At 38.1% G+C, this 17,115-nt stretch overlaps 1 protein-coding gene across 4 annotated transcripts in view; it reads right to left on the reverse strand.

Moving 5' to 3' along the window:
• Positions 1-17,115, reverse strand: part of EPS8 (EGFR pathway substrate 8, signaling adaptor) — a 197,829-nt gene that overhangs the window by 26,108 nt on the left and 154,606 nt on the right. For all 4 annotated transcript variants that reach the window (XM_055571097.1, XM_055571107.1, XM_055571088.1 and 1 more), the window contains 3 exons: positions 11,256-11,404; positions 7,797-7,980; positions 2,332-2,465 (listed from right to left, as the gene is read on the reverse strand). In XM_055571097.1, coding sequence (XP_055427072.1) covers positions 2,332-2,465; positions 7,797-7,980; positions 11,256-11,404 — 467 coding nt within the window. The remainder of the gene's footprint in view (positions 1-2,331; positions 2,466-7,796; positions 7,981-11,255; positions 11,405-17,115) is intronic.

Here is a 17,115-nt window from a genome sequence, read left to right on the forward strand (position 1 = left end):
AAGAACATGTATATTTTTTTAAAAGGAAACTTTCTTTAAAAACCAAACACTTCCTTTAATCATTAAATGATATTTAGCAGATTTAACAAGGTAATTTTAAAATGCTTTTATATAATAAAATGAGACATATCAACAATATACTAATATTTTCATTGCAATAATGAAATAAAAACTTTATTTTAAAATTAATTTTACTCCCTAATCTTCTCCTCTATTTACATTCCCACGTTTCCTCATATATTTCTGTAAGAGAAAAAGCAGGAAGGAACTAAAGATGCTTGGTCTTTCTTTCCCTGTGAAGTGGCCATTCAGCTTGTTGCCCACCTAGATCGTCTGTAATACCGAGTCACAGTGGGGCCTGCAGGACAGTCTTTGCTATTTTGTACGTCTTAGAAGTAACTGCCAGCATGCACTTACAAAGTGCTTTAGAATCTACAAATCTTCATGGTTTATAGTTTCTTGCTCTCTATAGATTAAACACGGGTAAGACACTGACCATAGTCATCAATCTGAAAATCACACTTTGCAATTTTTTAGATGTACCAATGCTTCTTAAGAGATCTAGCATGTATCAAAATGTATGGTCTCTTTCTGATTTGAAGTAATAGATACACACCTGATAGAGAGTCTGCATATAGAAATACACACCTGATATAGAGCAGACAGAGAAGGTAATGATATGAGACTTCTAAAAAAAGCCACAAATTGCTTTTGAATAGCAGCAAACTATAATCCCTCAAAGGTGAGGGCTCTGAATTCAAAAAGTGCTTTCCCTAAAAGGCACTATAATTTCACTGAAGAGTGAATATACTTCATATGGTATTTACTGCATTTCTGGCATGTAGTAAGAGTTTAATAATAATTATAAAAAACAAACTCCAAATCTCTGCATTACATTTCAGACCAGAAAACTTTCAGTTTTTGCAAGAATGATGACAAATTTTCTTAGCAACATCAAAGATCCAGGTGTCTATTAACTATTCAGCTTCTGTTAATAATAAGCCCAGCTGAGAGACTGGACCCCCGAAGATAACTGAGATATTCAATTTACTCCTTTAAAAAATTCTTTCTCTGGCTAAATATTGACAGTTTTAAGGTCTCTATACTTGAATATCCCTTCACTAATGGAATTTCCTTCACTAATCTGAAATAATTTCTAGAATAATCACAGCTAAGACAGGGGAAAGAAAAAAGGAAAAGGATAATATTAGGACGAGGAACAAGTTACTTAAGAAGAATTTCAATGAAATAATTTTTAAACTGCAAAACTGATTTTCACCTGTATCTACTAAAAATTGAATCTATAATTAAAACTTCTTTCATATGTTGACATTTTCAAAATGTATTACTCATTGCTGACTTTTCTTTGTACTCAATTTAATATGTTACTAGTGCCCTTAGAATAATAACTGTTTAATTTCCACATCATTTTACTCAAGTATTACCTCTGTTATCACTCCTGGCAAAAAAAAAAACAAAAAAAACAAAAAAAAAACCCCACCTTGTCTAGATTCTACTAAGGAAAAACATATACTGAAATATTAAGGGTGTCTAACAGTCATAGTAAGAGATGCTTTGAGATAGGAAAGTACTGCGGCCAGCTCTCTACCACACTTCATCTGAATGATCATTCTCCTACACCTTTGTTATCAATATTTCACCTTTTCCCTTCTCTTATGTACATGGGTTGTCTCCATATAAACCTCACATACAGTTTACCTTGGAAATAAGATTTAAAGAGTGAACCTATTTCAATGCAATTTGTTTCTTTCCCATCTTAATTCTCCATTTTTTCCTACACTGAATTTTTTGAGAGAGTAAATATGGGAAAATAAATGAAGTATGAAACTGAAAAGTAAAAATGAAATACAGAATGAAATGGTAAAGTGGTGAATAAGGCATTGATTCTATTTAAATATTCAGTTTATATTTAGTTTAAATACTTCTATCTAAAGGAAGGTTTGTTTGTTTTTGCTGGGAGAGACAAAGATAGAAATTATTTCTTTTAAAAGTTACAGAGCTGGAAAGATCCTTAGAGACCATCTGGTACACACTAGAGAGTTTCAAAACAATTCTTAATTCACAGATTCTGTCAGAAGCATCTTTTAAAACATGGAAAGTCATCCAATGGCATTTGCGCTGTTAGAATTATAGATTGGAGACCTTGCTCACCAAAGCCAGCTCCACAAAGGAACATCTGAAACTTTAACAGATAATTACTAGATGGAAAGTTTAAAGAAGTAGTGAACAATGCAGACACTGGCACCTCTATCTGTGTCAAACCAGAGATAATCATCTACAGCTCTCCAAATGAGGCTAATGAAAAGTTACCTATCTACATGGCGAAGAGGAGTTGGCTTAAAAGCAACAGCAGCCTCCCCTTGGTCCGAATGGGGCCCTCTTCCATAAATGTTATTGAATGCCGTGTACCCATCAGCTGAAGGATACTCTGATACACTGGAGTGCTGAAAGACAAAGCAGGGAAAGTTAAAAAAATCACCAAAACTATTTGAATGAGCACTGGCATCAGTTAGCAAGAACCATCTACTACACTGTGACCAGTTTCATTTTCAGGTGATTGACTATTACATGTTAATGTATTATGAAATGGGAGGGTGATACATTTTTGGCAAAGGCCTACTTATAATAAAAAAGGTAATCAGTGCAAAGACTAAATCTTAATTCAGAAATAACCAGGTATAAAAACAAGAAATTCTTTCCTCTGTGTGAGTGGCTCAGTTGTGTCTGACTCTTTGTGACCCCATGGACTGTAGTCTCCCAGGCTCCTCTGCCCATGGAATTTTCCAGGCAATAATACTAGAGTGGGTTGCCATTTCCTATTCCAGGGGATCTTCCCCACCCAGGGATCAAACCCACATCTCTTATGTATCTCTTGCATTGGCAGGTGGATTCTTTACCACTGAGCCACCTGAGAAGCCTTCTTTTCTCTGAAATTTCAATAACTTGAAATTTGATTTCAGTATTAGGCAGAGTTTAACAGCTTGTATAACATAAAACTGATTGAAAAACAACAAAAATAAAACTCTGAATCTTTGCTTTGTATGTTTAAGAAACAAACCTTTAACACCCTACCAAAGGAAATACTACTGCAAGAAAATCATTTGAACTCTACACATTAAAATTATACTACTCTCTCTTTATTCTTATTTTTAAATGTACATGGACACTATGTTGTTCTTAAAAAATGGAAGCACTATTATCAGATTTACTGTTAACAGAAACACAGAAAAACATTGATCTTGACAGCCACGAGTACAGGATAAGAAAATGCTGAAGTCATTTCTTTTGTTAACACAATGCAGATGTGAGCCTACTGGGCTACTAAAAGGGAGAACCATTATCTATGGGTCCCATTAAGCAGCATAGCTTTAAAGATACATGGCCAAAAAAAAAAAAAAAAAAGCAAACAAAAAAGCTCATCTAAGGATTCTTGTATTGTTTCCTTATATACAATGAACTGTGATAGCTCGTCCCAGGTGGCACTAGTGGTAAAGAACCTGCCTGCTCACCGTGCGGGCAACAACAGTCCACAGGGTCGCAGAGACAGACATGACTGAAGTGACTTAGCACACATGCATGCACATGGTAACTGTACAACAGACCCTAAAGCATTAGAATCCCTTGGCTATTTCACTGGGACAAAATATTTGAACCTGGGAATGTTTCAGAAAAGTTTTGAATGCATGTTTACTATAGTTAATTCCAGTGACTAAGTTGGCAGGCATAGGGCTAAGTTCATCCACAGACAGAGGAGGTGAAGATGTCTCCAATGGACTGCTGCTGATGTCTAAATGCCCATTTCATGTAACTCCTGTGGAATATTTATCAGGATGCTGCACTTGACATACAAATACAGATAACAATTTTTACCATTTGAATACCTTACCTTAAACCATCAACAAAGTGAAAAGGCAATCTATGAGATGGGACAAATCATGTATCTGATCATGTATCTGAGAAAGGGTTAATATCCAAAATATCTAAAGAACTTAATAGTAAAAAGCAAGCAATCCAATTAGGAAATGGGCAGAGGAATTGGATAGACATTTCTCCAAAGACATACAAATGGTCAACAGGTATATTATGTAAAGGTGTTCAACATCACTAATCATCCTGGAAAAGGAAATCAAAACCACACTGAGATAATCATGTCACACCTGATAACAGGCGGATTCATTTTGATATTTGGCAAATCTAATACAGTTATGTAAAGTTTAAAAATAAAATAAAATTTAAAAAAAAAAAAAATAAAAAAAAAAAAAAAAAAAAAAAAAAGACAAGGGATAACAAGCATTGGTAAGGATGTGGAGGAAAGAGAACCCTTTTGCACTGTTAGTGGGAATGAAAATTGGTACAGCCAGTATGGAAAGCAGTTATGAAAGTTTCTCAAAAAACTAAAATAGAACTTTCATATGATTCAGCAGTCCCACTACTGAGTATAATCTTGAAGAAGATGAAATTAGGAATTCAAAGAGAATTCTGAACCTCAAAATTCACTGCATTATTCATAATAACCAAGATATGGAAAGAACCTATGAGTCCATTACAGATGAGTAGATAAGGAAGATGCAGTATATGTGAATATATAATGGACTATTATTTGGTCATGTAAAGGAAGAAAATCCTGCCATTTGTGACAACATGGATAAATCTTGAAGACATTATGCTAAATGAAATAAGCCAGGCAGAGAAAGACAAACACCACTTGATATATGTGGTGTGTAAAAAAGAAAAAAATCAAGTTCATAGAAACAGAGAGTAAAAACGTGGTTGCCAGGGTTGGGGTGGGGGGCAGGTGGGAGAAATAGGAAGAGTCTGGTAAAAGGGTACAGACTTTCATCCATAAATAAATAAGTTCTGAGGATCTAATGTAAAATGTGGGTACTACAGTGGATAACATTGTATTATATAATTAAAACTTGCTAAGAGAGTAGAACATAAATGTTTTCAACAACAGATAAATATGTGAGGTGATGGGTGTGTTAACTAACTAGATAGAGGGCAGGGAATCCTTTCACAATGTATACCTACATCAAATCACAATGAAATAGACTTTAAAAAGCTTATATTTTTATTTGTCAATTACACTTCTGTGAAACTCTAAGTAAAAAATAAAGAACAAATGGCTTACTTTAATTCAGCTTATCATATCCATAGGAGCGAGCACAGGCACTAGATGATCAGGCCATCTTTATTAAACGCTATTATAAAGGGAAGAGTTGAAGAAACAAGAACCACCCACACCTTCTGGCTGGCTCTGAACATGACTGTGGTCAGATGGTATGAAATCACTGGTTTTGAGAATAACTGGGAATATTAGCAGGGAGGAGAGAAACGATGAAAATTGACTAACTGTGATGAGTACACAACGTAGTTCAGGCGGCTGCTGGTTTTGAGGAAGGACAGAAGCTGAGTATGCCACCCATATTTGCCACTCCTCATCACCTATGCCTTTCAATTCAAAACAAAATCACCAGATCCTGAATCACCCAACATTTGTCCTAAATGCATCTACTATAGTTGCACTGAAGTATAATAAAATCTCTCTTCTGGGGATGATTGCATTTTCTGCATTGTTAAATCACCATTACTTTAGCCTCTTTTCCAACGAAATCTTAAGGCATAAAATCCCCAAGAACTGCTAGCAGGTGCTTTTCAGGTCCTTTTTTTCCCAAACATCTGAATAAGTGCTCAAGCCATACAATGGAAAATAGTTTACAATGGGAAAATGAAAACTCATTACAAGGAAGAATCCTCAATAATTCTTGTAAAGATACTTATTCACTGAGAGTAGACAAACTTATACACTGGAAGCCAGGACATATTACTCTCTCTTTAAATGCACAAATTGAAAGAGAACTCACAAAAGTGAATTTCTGAGGCACACATTATTAAATGGATAAATTTCCTTCTTTAAGATCTGAGGACTGTAAGCAAAAAATTTCTATGATTTGAAAATACTCAGCTGTAACTATAGCAACAGCAAGTGTATCATAATTTCATGATTGATTACATTTTTTTCCCTCCAGAAAAGTTACCCTTTACGAGGAGGGAAAATTCATTGTGATGAGGTCTGAACTATAAAATACAGCTAGGGACATATGTCTGCTAATCAGGGCCAAGAACTGTGAGATCATCTTTTTAATCACGCAATTAGAGGGAAAGGCAGTTACAGAATTCACCCCGACCATTATCTGCAGCTAGGAAAAAAAACAGAGCAGAAAAAGATTATTTTCAGAGTAGTATATTTGCTTTATTTGTAAAATTTCAGAATTTAACCATTCTAACACTATGTCTATTGTCCAAAGAATTGATTTTAAGATATTTAACTTATATAAATGTTTCTCCCTAAAAGTGAGGATTTACTTTGATTTGCTATTTCATTCCTTGATATCAAAGTTGCCACACTGTAAATACCCACAGGGATCTGAGAAAATTAAGGAATTCAATAAAGGAGATGAACAGGACTTTGAGGAGGATCTAGCCATGAATTTTGTGTTTCTCCTTCCAACTAGACCTCATCTGTCTAACTCCTTGGGTTCCAATCACGCTATTTGATTTGGTTCCACTTTAAATGGTGTTTAATTTTCTGTCAAAGAAAAACTCATTTTTAAGGAATGTGAAGAGATAACATACCCAATTTGAATCCCTTGATCCACTCTCCCAATAAATTACAGTCTAAAGCCTACCAAAGACCATAAAAAATACAATAAATTTTACGATCTCCTCAGCGTGTAATAGTGGTGTAAGTCATCATTTGGACCTAGGACTTGAGTCCAGGAAAAGCTCTGGCCTTCTAGCCAGGCTGATAGGACTTGGGAAGGCTTAGTATGAGGCAAAAAAATAAAAGAAAGAAAGAAATGAGGCATTCAGGAAAGAGCAGCTTGGAACAGGCTTAGAGGTCCTGGGTCCGAGGGACTGTCTTGAGGGTCTGATGATGGGAGAGAAACATAGGAAAAATGAGCAGCAGCTGCTTATCAGGCAATTCCCTGATAAGGAAAGTACAGAGTCCAAAAGATGGGATCATCAGGGCTCAAGAGCCCTGGCATGAAGGGCAGGGAGGAGAGCCAGAGGCTGTGAGGTGTGATACCGGCTGGGTTCAGGCTTCACAGGGAAACACAGCAACTGTCACCATGACAACGAGGTGAGAGCTAACTGAGAGCCGCAGGACATCTAGTCACAAGTCGAGAACAATCTTCAGGTCAATAAAGTGAGAACTCACAATCAGAATTAAGAGTCGTATACAACTGAGCATCTTCACTTTCACTTTTCACTTTCATGCATTGGAGAAGGAAATGGCAACCCACTCCAGTGTTCTTGCCTGGAGAATCCCAGGGACGGGGGAGCCTCGAGGGCTGCCGTCTATGGGGTCGCACAGAGTCGGACACGACTGAAGCGACTTAGCAGCAGTAGCAGCAGCACAGATCACTGCACCTCCCTCAAAAGATGATGCCAAGGACGTTTCTGGTAGCTCAGTGGATGAGAATCCGCCTGCTTGCCTGTGCAGGGGACACCACTTCGATCCTTGGTCTGGGAAGATCCCACGTGCAGCAGAGTAAGTAAGCCCCTGTGCCACAACTATTGAACCCTCCTGCCTCAACTACTGAAGCCAGTGCTCCACAACAGAAGGAGCCACCGCAATGAGAAGCCCCTATAACGCAATGAAGGGCAGCCCCCGCTCACCACCACTAGAGAAAGTCTGAACAAAGCATTAAAGACCCAGTGCAGCCAAAAATAAACGATTTTTTTTTTAATAGATGATGCTGAAAGACTACCTCTGTGGATAATCTCTTTGTTTCTTGCTTGCGATGATGTTCTGCTGCATTTGCCACAGACTCATTCAGTTGATAGAGATCTGGCTCCACTGATGATCCCATGAAGTTCAGCATTGGGGGCTCCCAACCACTGCGGAACCGAGGGACGTACGGTGGAATAAACTGTTCTTTTGGCCACTCTGCTCTGTGGGAGGACGTTAAGACAAGTGAACAGTCTTAAGAAATTAAGAAATGCTTCTATGCTCAAAATGACCTTCAGTAAGGCTGGCCACACACACACAAAAATGAAAACAACAACAAAAACAATTCGCACCTAGTCTGCCCTCTTTCCATCCAAACAGAGAACCTTACATGTTTATGCTTATATTTAATGGTGATACATGAAAGGAAGGCCAAGTTCTACTTCATGATCTGCTTCCACTACATTGCCTTAATGCTCCATCAACTCAACTTTTAACATGGATATAGGTCTTTGACAATTTGAGGAAAGAATGCAAAGCTAGAAGTGTGATGAGTACTTAGCGCATAAGGTTCTCCAAGCATCTAAAGCAGTTTCTGATCTTCATCTTCTTCTTCATTCCCCTCCCATCACCATGATACTTTCTGATACATATTTTTCAAAAGAGAAACAGCAGACAACATTCTTAAGGCTCATGACTTTTTAAGTTACGAATTCTCCTAAAATGAAGCAGATTGCCGATTTTATATATTAAATGGATCAGCTAGATTTTCATCAGTAAAATCAAGTGAGGCTTATCTGTAATAAAATCATGATCCATTCATTACTTAATAACTCTGAGACTTATTCCTGCAAGCTCCTAATCACTTAAGAACCACAAAAACAACTAAATGGGAGAGAGATTATTAAATTCTGCTAAAATATGTTGTTTATGTTTCACACATGATTTAATTCTTCAGGTTATATTTCTACTATGATGAAGTGAGCTATCATTCAGATTGTTATGTACCTTTATGATTCTTTTTTATCTTTATGGGTTTTTAAGTCAGCATATTCATTTCCTAATACTCTAAATAATCAGGATAGGAAATGACCATTTTCTCATGTCAAAAGCTAACAATATGAGTTCCTTCTGATGTAGTTTTCCTGCTGCTGCTGCTAAGTCGCTTCAGTCGTGTCCAGCTCTGTGCGACCCCATAGACGGCAGCCCACCAGGCTCCCCCGTCCCTGGGATTCTCCAGGCAAGAACACTGGAGTGGGTTGCCATTGCCTTCTCCAATGCATGAAAGTGAAAAGTGAAAGTGAAGTCGCTCAGTTCGTGTCCTACTCTTTGTGACCCCATGGACTGCAGCCCACCAGGCTCCTCCGTCCATGGGATTTTCCAGGCAAGAGTACTGGAGTGGGGTGCCATCGCTAGTAGTCATTAATTTTCTCATTTTGAGGTAGGACCCAAGACAAAGAAACTAAAAAGCCTAGACTATTTTAGTACTATGAGATCTGATAAATTGAATAAAGTTTACAGAAAAAAATGAAAAGATCTCTACCAATGCTTACCATAAAATCATAATCTACATAAATCTAATAGATTTAATAAATCTATTTAACTAGTTTCTACATAGTATGAGATATATAATACATTCTGTATTAATATATAAATAATATGCATAAATAAATTTAGATAATATTTTGAATGTAAAAGCAGCAACAGCAGTGTTAAGAATCTTCTGCTTGGTAAACCACTCCACATGTAAAGCATATTCCAACACAAGCAGTTGCCAAAGTCCAAAATGTAAGTGGGAATGGTTTATACATATTTCAATAGAAAAAAGGAGAAAAAGATATGAATTGGTCCATTACTTTTAGGCTAGCCTAAAAGCCTTAGGAAGACAAACTTCCCAGTGATCATATGAATGATTTACTCCATGCAGTGAGATTAATACAAAGATTGGAATAAATGAGGAGAGAAGACATTATTTAATCACATATAATGAAATGAGAAATATTTTTGAAACTTGCTTGGCCCAGCAATCTCGAATACTGAAATTGTTAATGATTACTTTTCCACAGTCACCTTACTGACAAAACATAAATGACAAAACATAAATGTAAAATCATTCCCTCCTCTTTTCCATGTCCACCACCACAGTTCTTATCTCAGGGAATGCTGATTAATAAGGAACCTCTACAACTGCATTATTGTCCCAAGGGTCCTCATGCCTTGGGTGAATCTGTCCACATCATTACTAGAGTTAATGACCAGACTGACATTTTAAAGGTGTGGCTGTGTATGTGTCTCACTCCTATTCACAAAGCTACTGGTTCTCCTCAGCATTGCACTGGGAGCCTTCAGACCCCAGCCTTGCTTATCTCTGTAGACCTCATTCACCACCATTCTTCCACTCCCTGTCCTCCACAATCCTCTACAACCCCAAGTCTAGACTCCAGCTAATTCCACATTCATATTGCATTCTCTTGACTGCTTGCTTCATGCCTTCACTCATGCCACTCTCTTAACTGGACAGGCCCTTTCCCTGCTACGTGTTTGTGGAAATCCTAAGCCTGTTGAAAGGCACCTAAGCAAAATAACTATGAACATCTATTCCAGGGCCAGACTGCCTAGCTCTGCCATTTATGAGTTGTACAGCTTTGGGGAAATTACTTAATCTCTCTTTGCCTCCGTTTCCTCACCCGTAAAATAGGCATAATACAGGGACCTATGTAGAGTGCATGGTAGAGTGCCTAGCAAACACTATATGTACACATGATTATACACATGTACCCACTGGTGTTATCATCGGATGATTTTAAATGCCAGCCCTTCTTTGGAAGCTCCCCTGGAGAAAGGAATGACAATCTACTCTAGTATTCTTTCCTGGAGAATTGCATGGACAGAGAAGCCTGGTGGGCTACACAGTCCATGGGGTCATGAAGAGTCGGATGTGACTGAACATGACTAACACATGGCTTCTTTTAAAGCTAACTGCTTTCCTCTCCAAACCATCTTCCTGATAGCTCCATCTTGCCAAGTGACAGTTTTAATGAGTTTCTCCTGGGACTCATCATGCCTTACACTTCTATCTTCTCCACTAGACCTCCAGCTTTTTAAGAATTTAAGCCTTCTCATCTACAACATCTACTCCTTCAAACATAGAAGGTTTTAATGAAATATCTCACTAGATTTGTGTACTAAACAAACAACACTTAAAAGTTATTATAGGTGCGCTGTCCTTAGTCACTCAGTACTGACTCTTTGCGACCCCATGGACTGTAGCCCAACAAGCTCCTCTGTCCATGGAATTCTCCAGGCCAGAACACTGGAATGGGTAGCCGTTCACTTCTCCAGGGCATCTTTCCAACCTAGGGATTGAACCCAGGTCTCCCACATGGCAGGCAGATTCTTCACCATCTGAGCCCACAGGGAAGCCCTAGTAAATGTGCTGTGCTGTGCTTTAAAAAAAGTTATTATAGGTATTCAATGCTAAACACGTATGTATGTTTACCTGGTTTTCATCCAAGAGTCTCCCAGTGACATCCACAGCTGCCTCTCATCGGCACTGACCGTGTAATTTAAGAAATCGATGGTGTCCTTCGTCAGTAGAGGGCTGAGCACTGAACCGGCCAGCTCAGGACCTCCTGTTGCCTGCACCACCTAAAGTGGCAACAAATCACTTTTTAGCAAGAAGATGATGATTAAATGCACATTTTCAAAAATGTGTAGATTTAAAAAAAAAACCATGAAAAAAAAGTGGTCTTTATACACTCCAATTAAATCTTGATCCAGATCAATCTGCCCAGCCCAATGGTGACTAATAATTTAAAATGAAAAGTTAATAGTTTAACAGTTTTCACAGAATCTGTCTACTGGCTTCACATGACTGTACATTCCCTGGAAAATATTCATGGTTACCCAGAGAATTCTTAGTCAGATGGTTTAACTATTGCTTCCTTTTAATATATATATATATATCTTTACTGGAAAATCTATTATGCCAAACTTGAGAAATACAGTTCTCGAAATGAATACACTAGGGAGAAACAAGGCTTGAGTTAACAGTCTATGACTGTGCCTATAAAGACATACAAAAATAAAGGGATCCAGAGGGAAAGGTGAGAGAAGAAGGAAGGAGAAATGGTCCTCTGAATCTACGGTATTGCTTCCCAGAATTTAATTCAAGGATATAAAATAGATAACTTCATGATTAGCAAATGCGAATAAACAGGTGCAACTCTCTGATAAGCAAAATGATGATAAGTAGATGTCTAAAATCTGCTCCAATGTTCCTTCTAAGGGACTGTTTCCTGGCTAACGAATGGTAATCTCCTAGAGCAGAAACCAGAGCCCTTTTATAAAAATCTCACCTTCCCGGAGACATGGCACAAGAATAAAAGGATCTTTTTTTGAATGGCGCCAGACCGAGAGTCAATTTCTCTCCAGTCATCCTGGTGTGATGAGCCTGCCATGCTGTTTTATGTCTGTGTCTCTGCACATGCTGGTTCCTAGCCTTTCCAGAAGGCCCTTCATCATCATTTTAGAACTCTGCTTGTGTCCCACCTCTTTTGAGAAGCCCTTCCTAACCCCACAGTGGAACTCTGACGCACCCTGGGGTCTGCAAGCATGCATATCAGTCACACATTTCACTGTAACATGGACCATATTTTTCAGTTCTCCTCCCTTGAGAACATGGACCAAAGTTTATCTGACTTTGAACTACAGAAGACACAAGGTTAGGGAATGAATGAGAATACATGAAAGAAAAGATGAAGGATAAGGGAGGTAGGTAGACTCTTATTTGAGAACAAAACCTACCGTGACAGCCTGGTTCAGGGATTTTTAAACTTCCAAGCCCTAGAACCTCTAATAGACAGCAATGACTAAGAGGGAAAGTAAGTAAGTAAAGAAACTAAAATCTTTGGTTTAGCAGTGGGAACAGGGAAGGGACCAAAAGAAAGTAAATAAAAGGCATGGGCCAAAGTCCCCTCTTAAGAATGTAAGTAGGCACGTGTGCGCATGTATGTGCTGTGGGTATGCTTGTATGGAAATGCTGAGGACAGGGGAGGCACCCATGAAGTCTTATGGTTTAATCACATGTCTTTGTTTAAATCGGAGTATAATTGCTTTACAATGTTATGAAAGTTTCTGCTATACAACAAAGTGAACATGTATACATATATCCCCTCCCTTCTAGCCTCCCTCCCACCCAACCCCCAGCCCACCCCTCTAGGTCACCACACAGCACTGGGCTGAGCTCCCTGTGCCATACAGAAAGTTCCCTGCTAGCTATCTATTGTACACATGGTAACTCACAAAGTTTAAAACCACAAAATTTTGTCTGGCTGGCAACAGGCACCGAATAAATGTACCTATCCATTTCTCTTGTCTAAATAAAATGTCTGTGACTCAGTAGGCAGCATACTGAATGAAGCAACTGAAGTGTTATGTTTGGGAGACCATTAATAAGTAGTCATTTTTGAGAAATGAAAATATAAAATAAAAAAAAAGAAAATATAAAATAAATCAGTGTTTTCAGATGCATAGCCTGATTACAAAGAACTAATTTTTTTATGTTAGGGAAACCAGTCCCATCATTTTATAGTTCCATTCTGTGTAACGTCTAATACCTACTTATGATCTGTGAAAGACTGTGAACAGAATGAAAGGAGGTGGCAAAATTGCTTTCTAAACAATACTTCCTAACACTCGAACTAAGATAGTTTTAAATGTGTTGAAGAATAAAGAATAAAAATTTTGTTAATGAGCTATAACCAGTTTCTTTGCATATGGAGAGCTTTGATCCAATTTTTAAAAGTGCTTAAAAAGCAAGAATTATTCAACAATAACTAGGCAAGTAGAAATCAGATGCTCTATTTATAGCAACAACGTAGGGACACATTCATAAATTATTGATGTAGCCTTGAACTTTCATCTTCCATCCTGCTTATCACAAGATAGTTCTGAAATTCATGTTGATACGGTTACTTACTTTCCAATGTTTGTAAAACAGTATTCATTTCATATTCTACTTCAGGTCTTGTCTAGTTACCCTTGGGGAAAGAAGAATGACGTGTATTCCTTTTTGTTACCTGGATTCTTTTTCTCATTTTTTCTGATATTCAAGCAAAACCTATGAGAAATGCTTGAATTTGCTCCATTTTTTATAAAGATTGAAGAACTCAGTGGCTATGGTCTTCATACACTCTAAATCAAATTAGTGAAATTTATCTGCTTCATAGTTACCATTCTTACCTTTTAAAAAAAGATCACAGAAATAACACACAGAGCAGTCACATACCACTAACAATTATCATTATTGCTATTGTTATTCTAGAAAGCAATCATTTGCTCTTTTTACAGGATGAACCATTCAAAACCACTCCATCAAACAGAAAACCGTCCTTCTAGAGGTATTTAAAAGAAAGATTCTGTCTTCTCACTGTGGCTCCCTCACTTACCCTCCTCACAAAAAGAGGAATGACATCAAATGTGTGGTCTTATGCTGTATCTTAGAAAAGAGTGATTTGTAGCCCAGTCTCTTCTGGGATCTGTCTGTACGAAAAGCTAACAACTGTTCCACCTGCTTTCTGTTGCCACGCTTTTCTTAAATCCCAGTGCTTTACTTTGTGCCCTCAAATATTATTTCAGCTAATTTTCTTAGCTGTCCAGGAAGACAAGACAGTGGTACACGTTAGCTTGGAAAACCCACTATTACACGGTTTGTAAATATAAAAAAGGGAAAATGGGAAGGAACGTATACTACTGCACCTATTTCATTAAATGCATAAGAAAAGACTATACCTGCATATGGAAAATCTAGAAGATGAAAATGTGTATCTTGGATCCTGGCCTATGCCACAAGTGGTATAACCTTTTGCTGGATAAAATCATGGAAATATCCAGCTTCTTCATCAAGTGACTGTTCCCAATGCACCATTTTGTTAGCTTCAAAAATTACACCTTATATAAAAGTATGTTTTTTACAAAAATACAAGAAGGGGAGTTTTCTGCAGGAAAACCTGTGTTATGAACACATTACTATACCTGGCATGTATGGGCCTTCAAAGACTATTAACTATCCCCTAGTATCCATTCTCTCCTTCTTCCTTCTAAAAAGAGAAGTCCCTACATTTTCGATGGACTCATAGCTGCTCCAGTGGAGATGCCATGCCTCTGGTGTTAGGCATGGCCATATGAGTAAGTCCACACCATTTGGATAATGCCAGTAACTGTTTAAGCTCAGTCACCTTCTTAAAGTTATTTTTCTTTGCCATTGTATGGCTGTTACTAGGACACGGAGGTAAGTCAGCTTCCACATTAGAAGTGCCTAGCCTGAGTATCTCAATTCCTCCTCTTGCAAACATTTTCTTCATCTGGCTTCTAGAATACCTACTATGGTACTCCTGTTTTTCTTCTCCTGATTTCCTGCTTATTCTCACTTTTTTGCTGATTCTTCTCACTCTCTTCACTGAAACTACCTAAGGCTCCATCACCCCTTCTTCTTTTTTATTTATCATCATTTCCTTGGTGGCACCATCCAATTTCATGGCCATGTATGCAGAGGATCTTCACAGTTATAACTCTAGCCTGATTTCTCCATTGAATCCCAGATTCATACATTCAACTACCAATTCAGATTTCTCCATCTGGACATAACTCAGTTTTGACATCATCTAAAGAATATTCCTTACCTCCTGCCAAAAACCTATTTTACTCACAGTCTTCCCCATCTCAGTTAATAATTAGTCCATCCTTCCAGTCTCAAGCCAGAACTGTGGAGAAATCTTGGACTCTTACACAATACTTACAATCTGCCAGCAACTCCTGTTGCTTCTGTTTAATAACAAGAATTACACTTATCACCACCTCCAATGTTAGTTACTTGGTCGCAACTACATAATCTCTCATCAGGATTATTTCCAGGGCCACCTCAGTCCCTTCTTCCCTCAAATTTCTAAACACTGCAGCCAAAGCAATCCTTTTCTGCTGTAAACCTTCCAAAAGCGTCAAAGGTTCCACAATCATCAGTGAAGACCAATAGGATATGTCCTCCTGTTTGCTGACTTCAGCTCCCGCTAGTTGAGCTCCCTTTTATTCCATTCAAGTGACAATACCTATTTCTTCCAAGAACAGGATTTACATGTTACCGTCTCGGAGCATCAACATTAGCTGTTTTCTGCCTGGAACTCTCTTCCTTCAGAAATCTACATGACTCATTTCTTACTTCATTTCCTCAAATGATACCTTTTCATGGAGTCATTCCCTTAAACAACCCTATTCAAAAAAGTGTAATACTTCACAACACACACACACACATACATGGCACTCCCTGTCTCCTTCTCTGTATTTTTCCACACAGGATTTATTTTGAGTGAATTATTTATTCATTTTTCAGATTATTGGCTGCCACTACATAATACAACATAAGTTCCAATAAGAATTTATGTGTTTTATGGTCCAAAAGGATGCATGTACCCCAATGTTCACCGCAGCACTGTTTATAACAGCCAAGACATGGAAGCAACTTAAACATCCACTGAGAGAGGAATGGGTAAAAAAGATGTGGTACATACATACAATGGAATAGTACTTAACCATTAATAAGAATGAAACAATGCCATTTGCAACAACATGGATGGACCTACAGACTGTCATTGAGTGAAGTCAAAGAAGAAGAAATATTGTATTACATCCCTTAAATGTGGAATCTAAAAGGAAATGATACAAATGACCTTATTTAAAATAGAAACAGACTCACAGACTTAGAGAATGAATGTATGGCTGCCAGGAGGGAAGAGAAGGAGGAAGGGATAGTTAGGTAGTTTGGGATAGACATGTATACACTGCTATATTTAAAATGAATAATAAGGACATACTGTAGAGCACAGGGAACCCTGCTCAATGTTGTGCGGCACCCTGGATGGGATGGGAGTGTGGGGGAGAATGGATACACGTGTGTGACTGAGCCCCTTTGCTGTCCACTTGAAACTATCACAACATTGTTAACTGGCTGTATTCCAATACAAAATAAAAAGGTTAAAAAAAGAATTTATGTGTTTTGTTTTTGATGAGCTACCAATAATGCCAAGCATGTAAAGTGAAAGTGAAGTCGTGTCCGACTCTTTGCGACCCTGTGGACTGTAGGCCACCAGGCTCTTCCGTCCATGGGATTTCCCAGGCAAGAATACTGGAGTGGGTTGCCATTTCCTTCTCCAGGGGATATTCCCGACCCAGGGATCAAACCCAGGTCTCCTGCATTGCAGGCAGACGCTTTAACCTCTGAGCCACCAGGGAAGCTCATAGCATGTAGCAGGCTCCCAATTAATATTTGCTGAATAAATAAATGAATGAACAAGTGATTGAATCAG

The sequence above is a fragment of the Bubalus kerabau genome, chromosome 1 (assembly GCF_029407905.1).
Source record: "Bubalus kerabau isolate K-KA32 ecotype Philippines breed swamp buffalo chromosome 1, PCC_UOA_SB_1v2, whole genome shotgun sequence".
Lineage (NCBI taxonomy): Eukaryota > Metazoa > Chordata > Mammalia > Artiodactyla > Bovidae > Bubalus > Bubalus kerabau.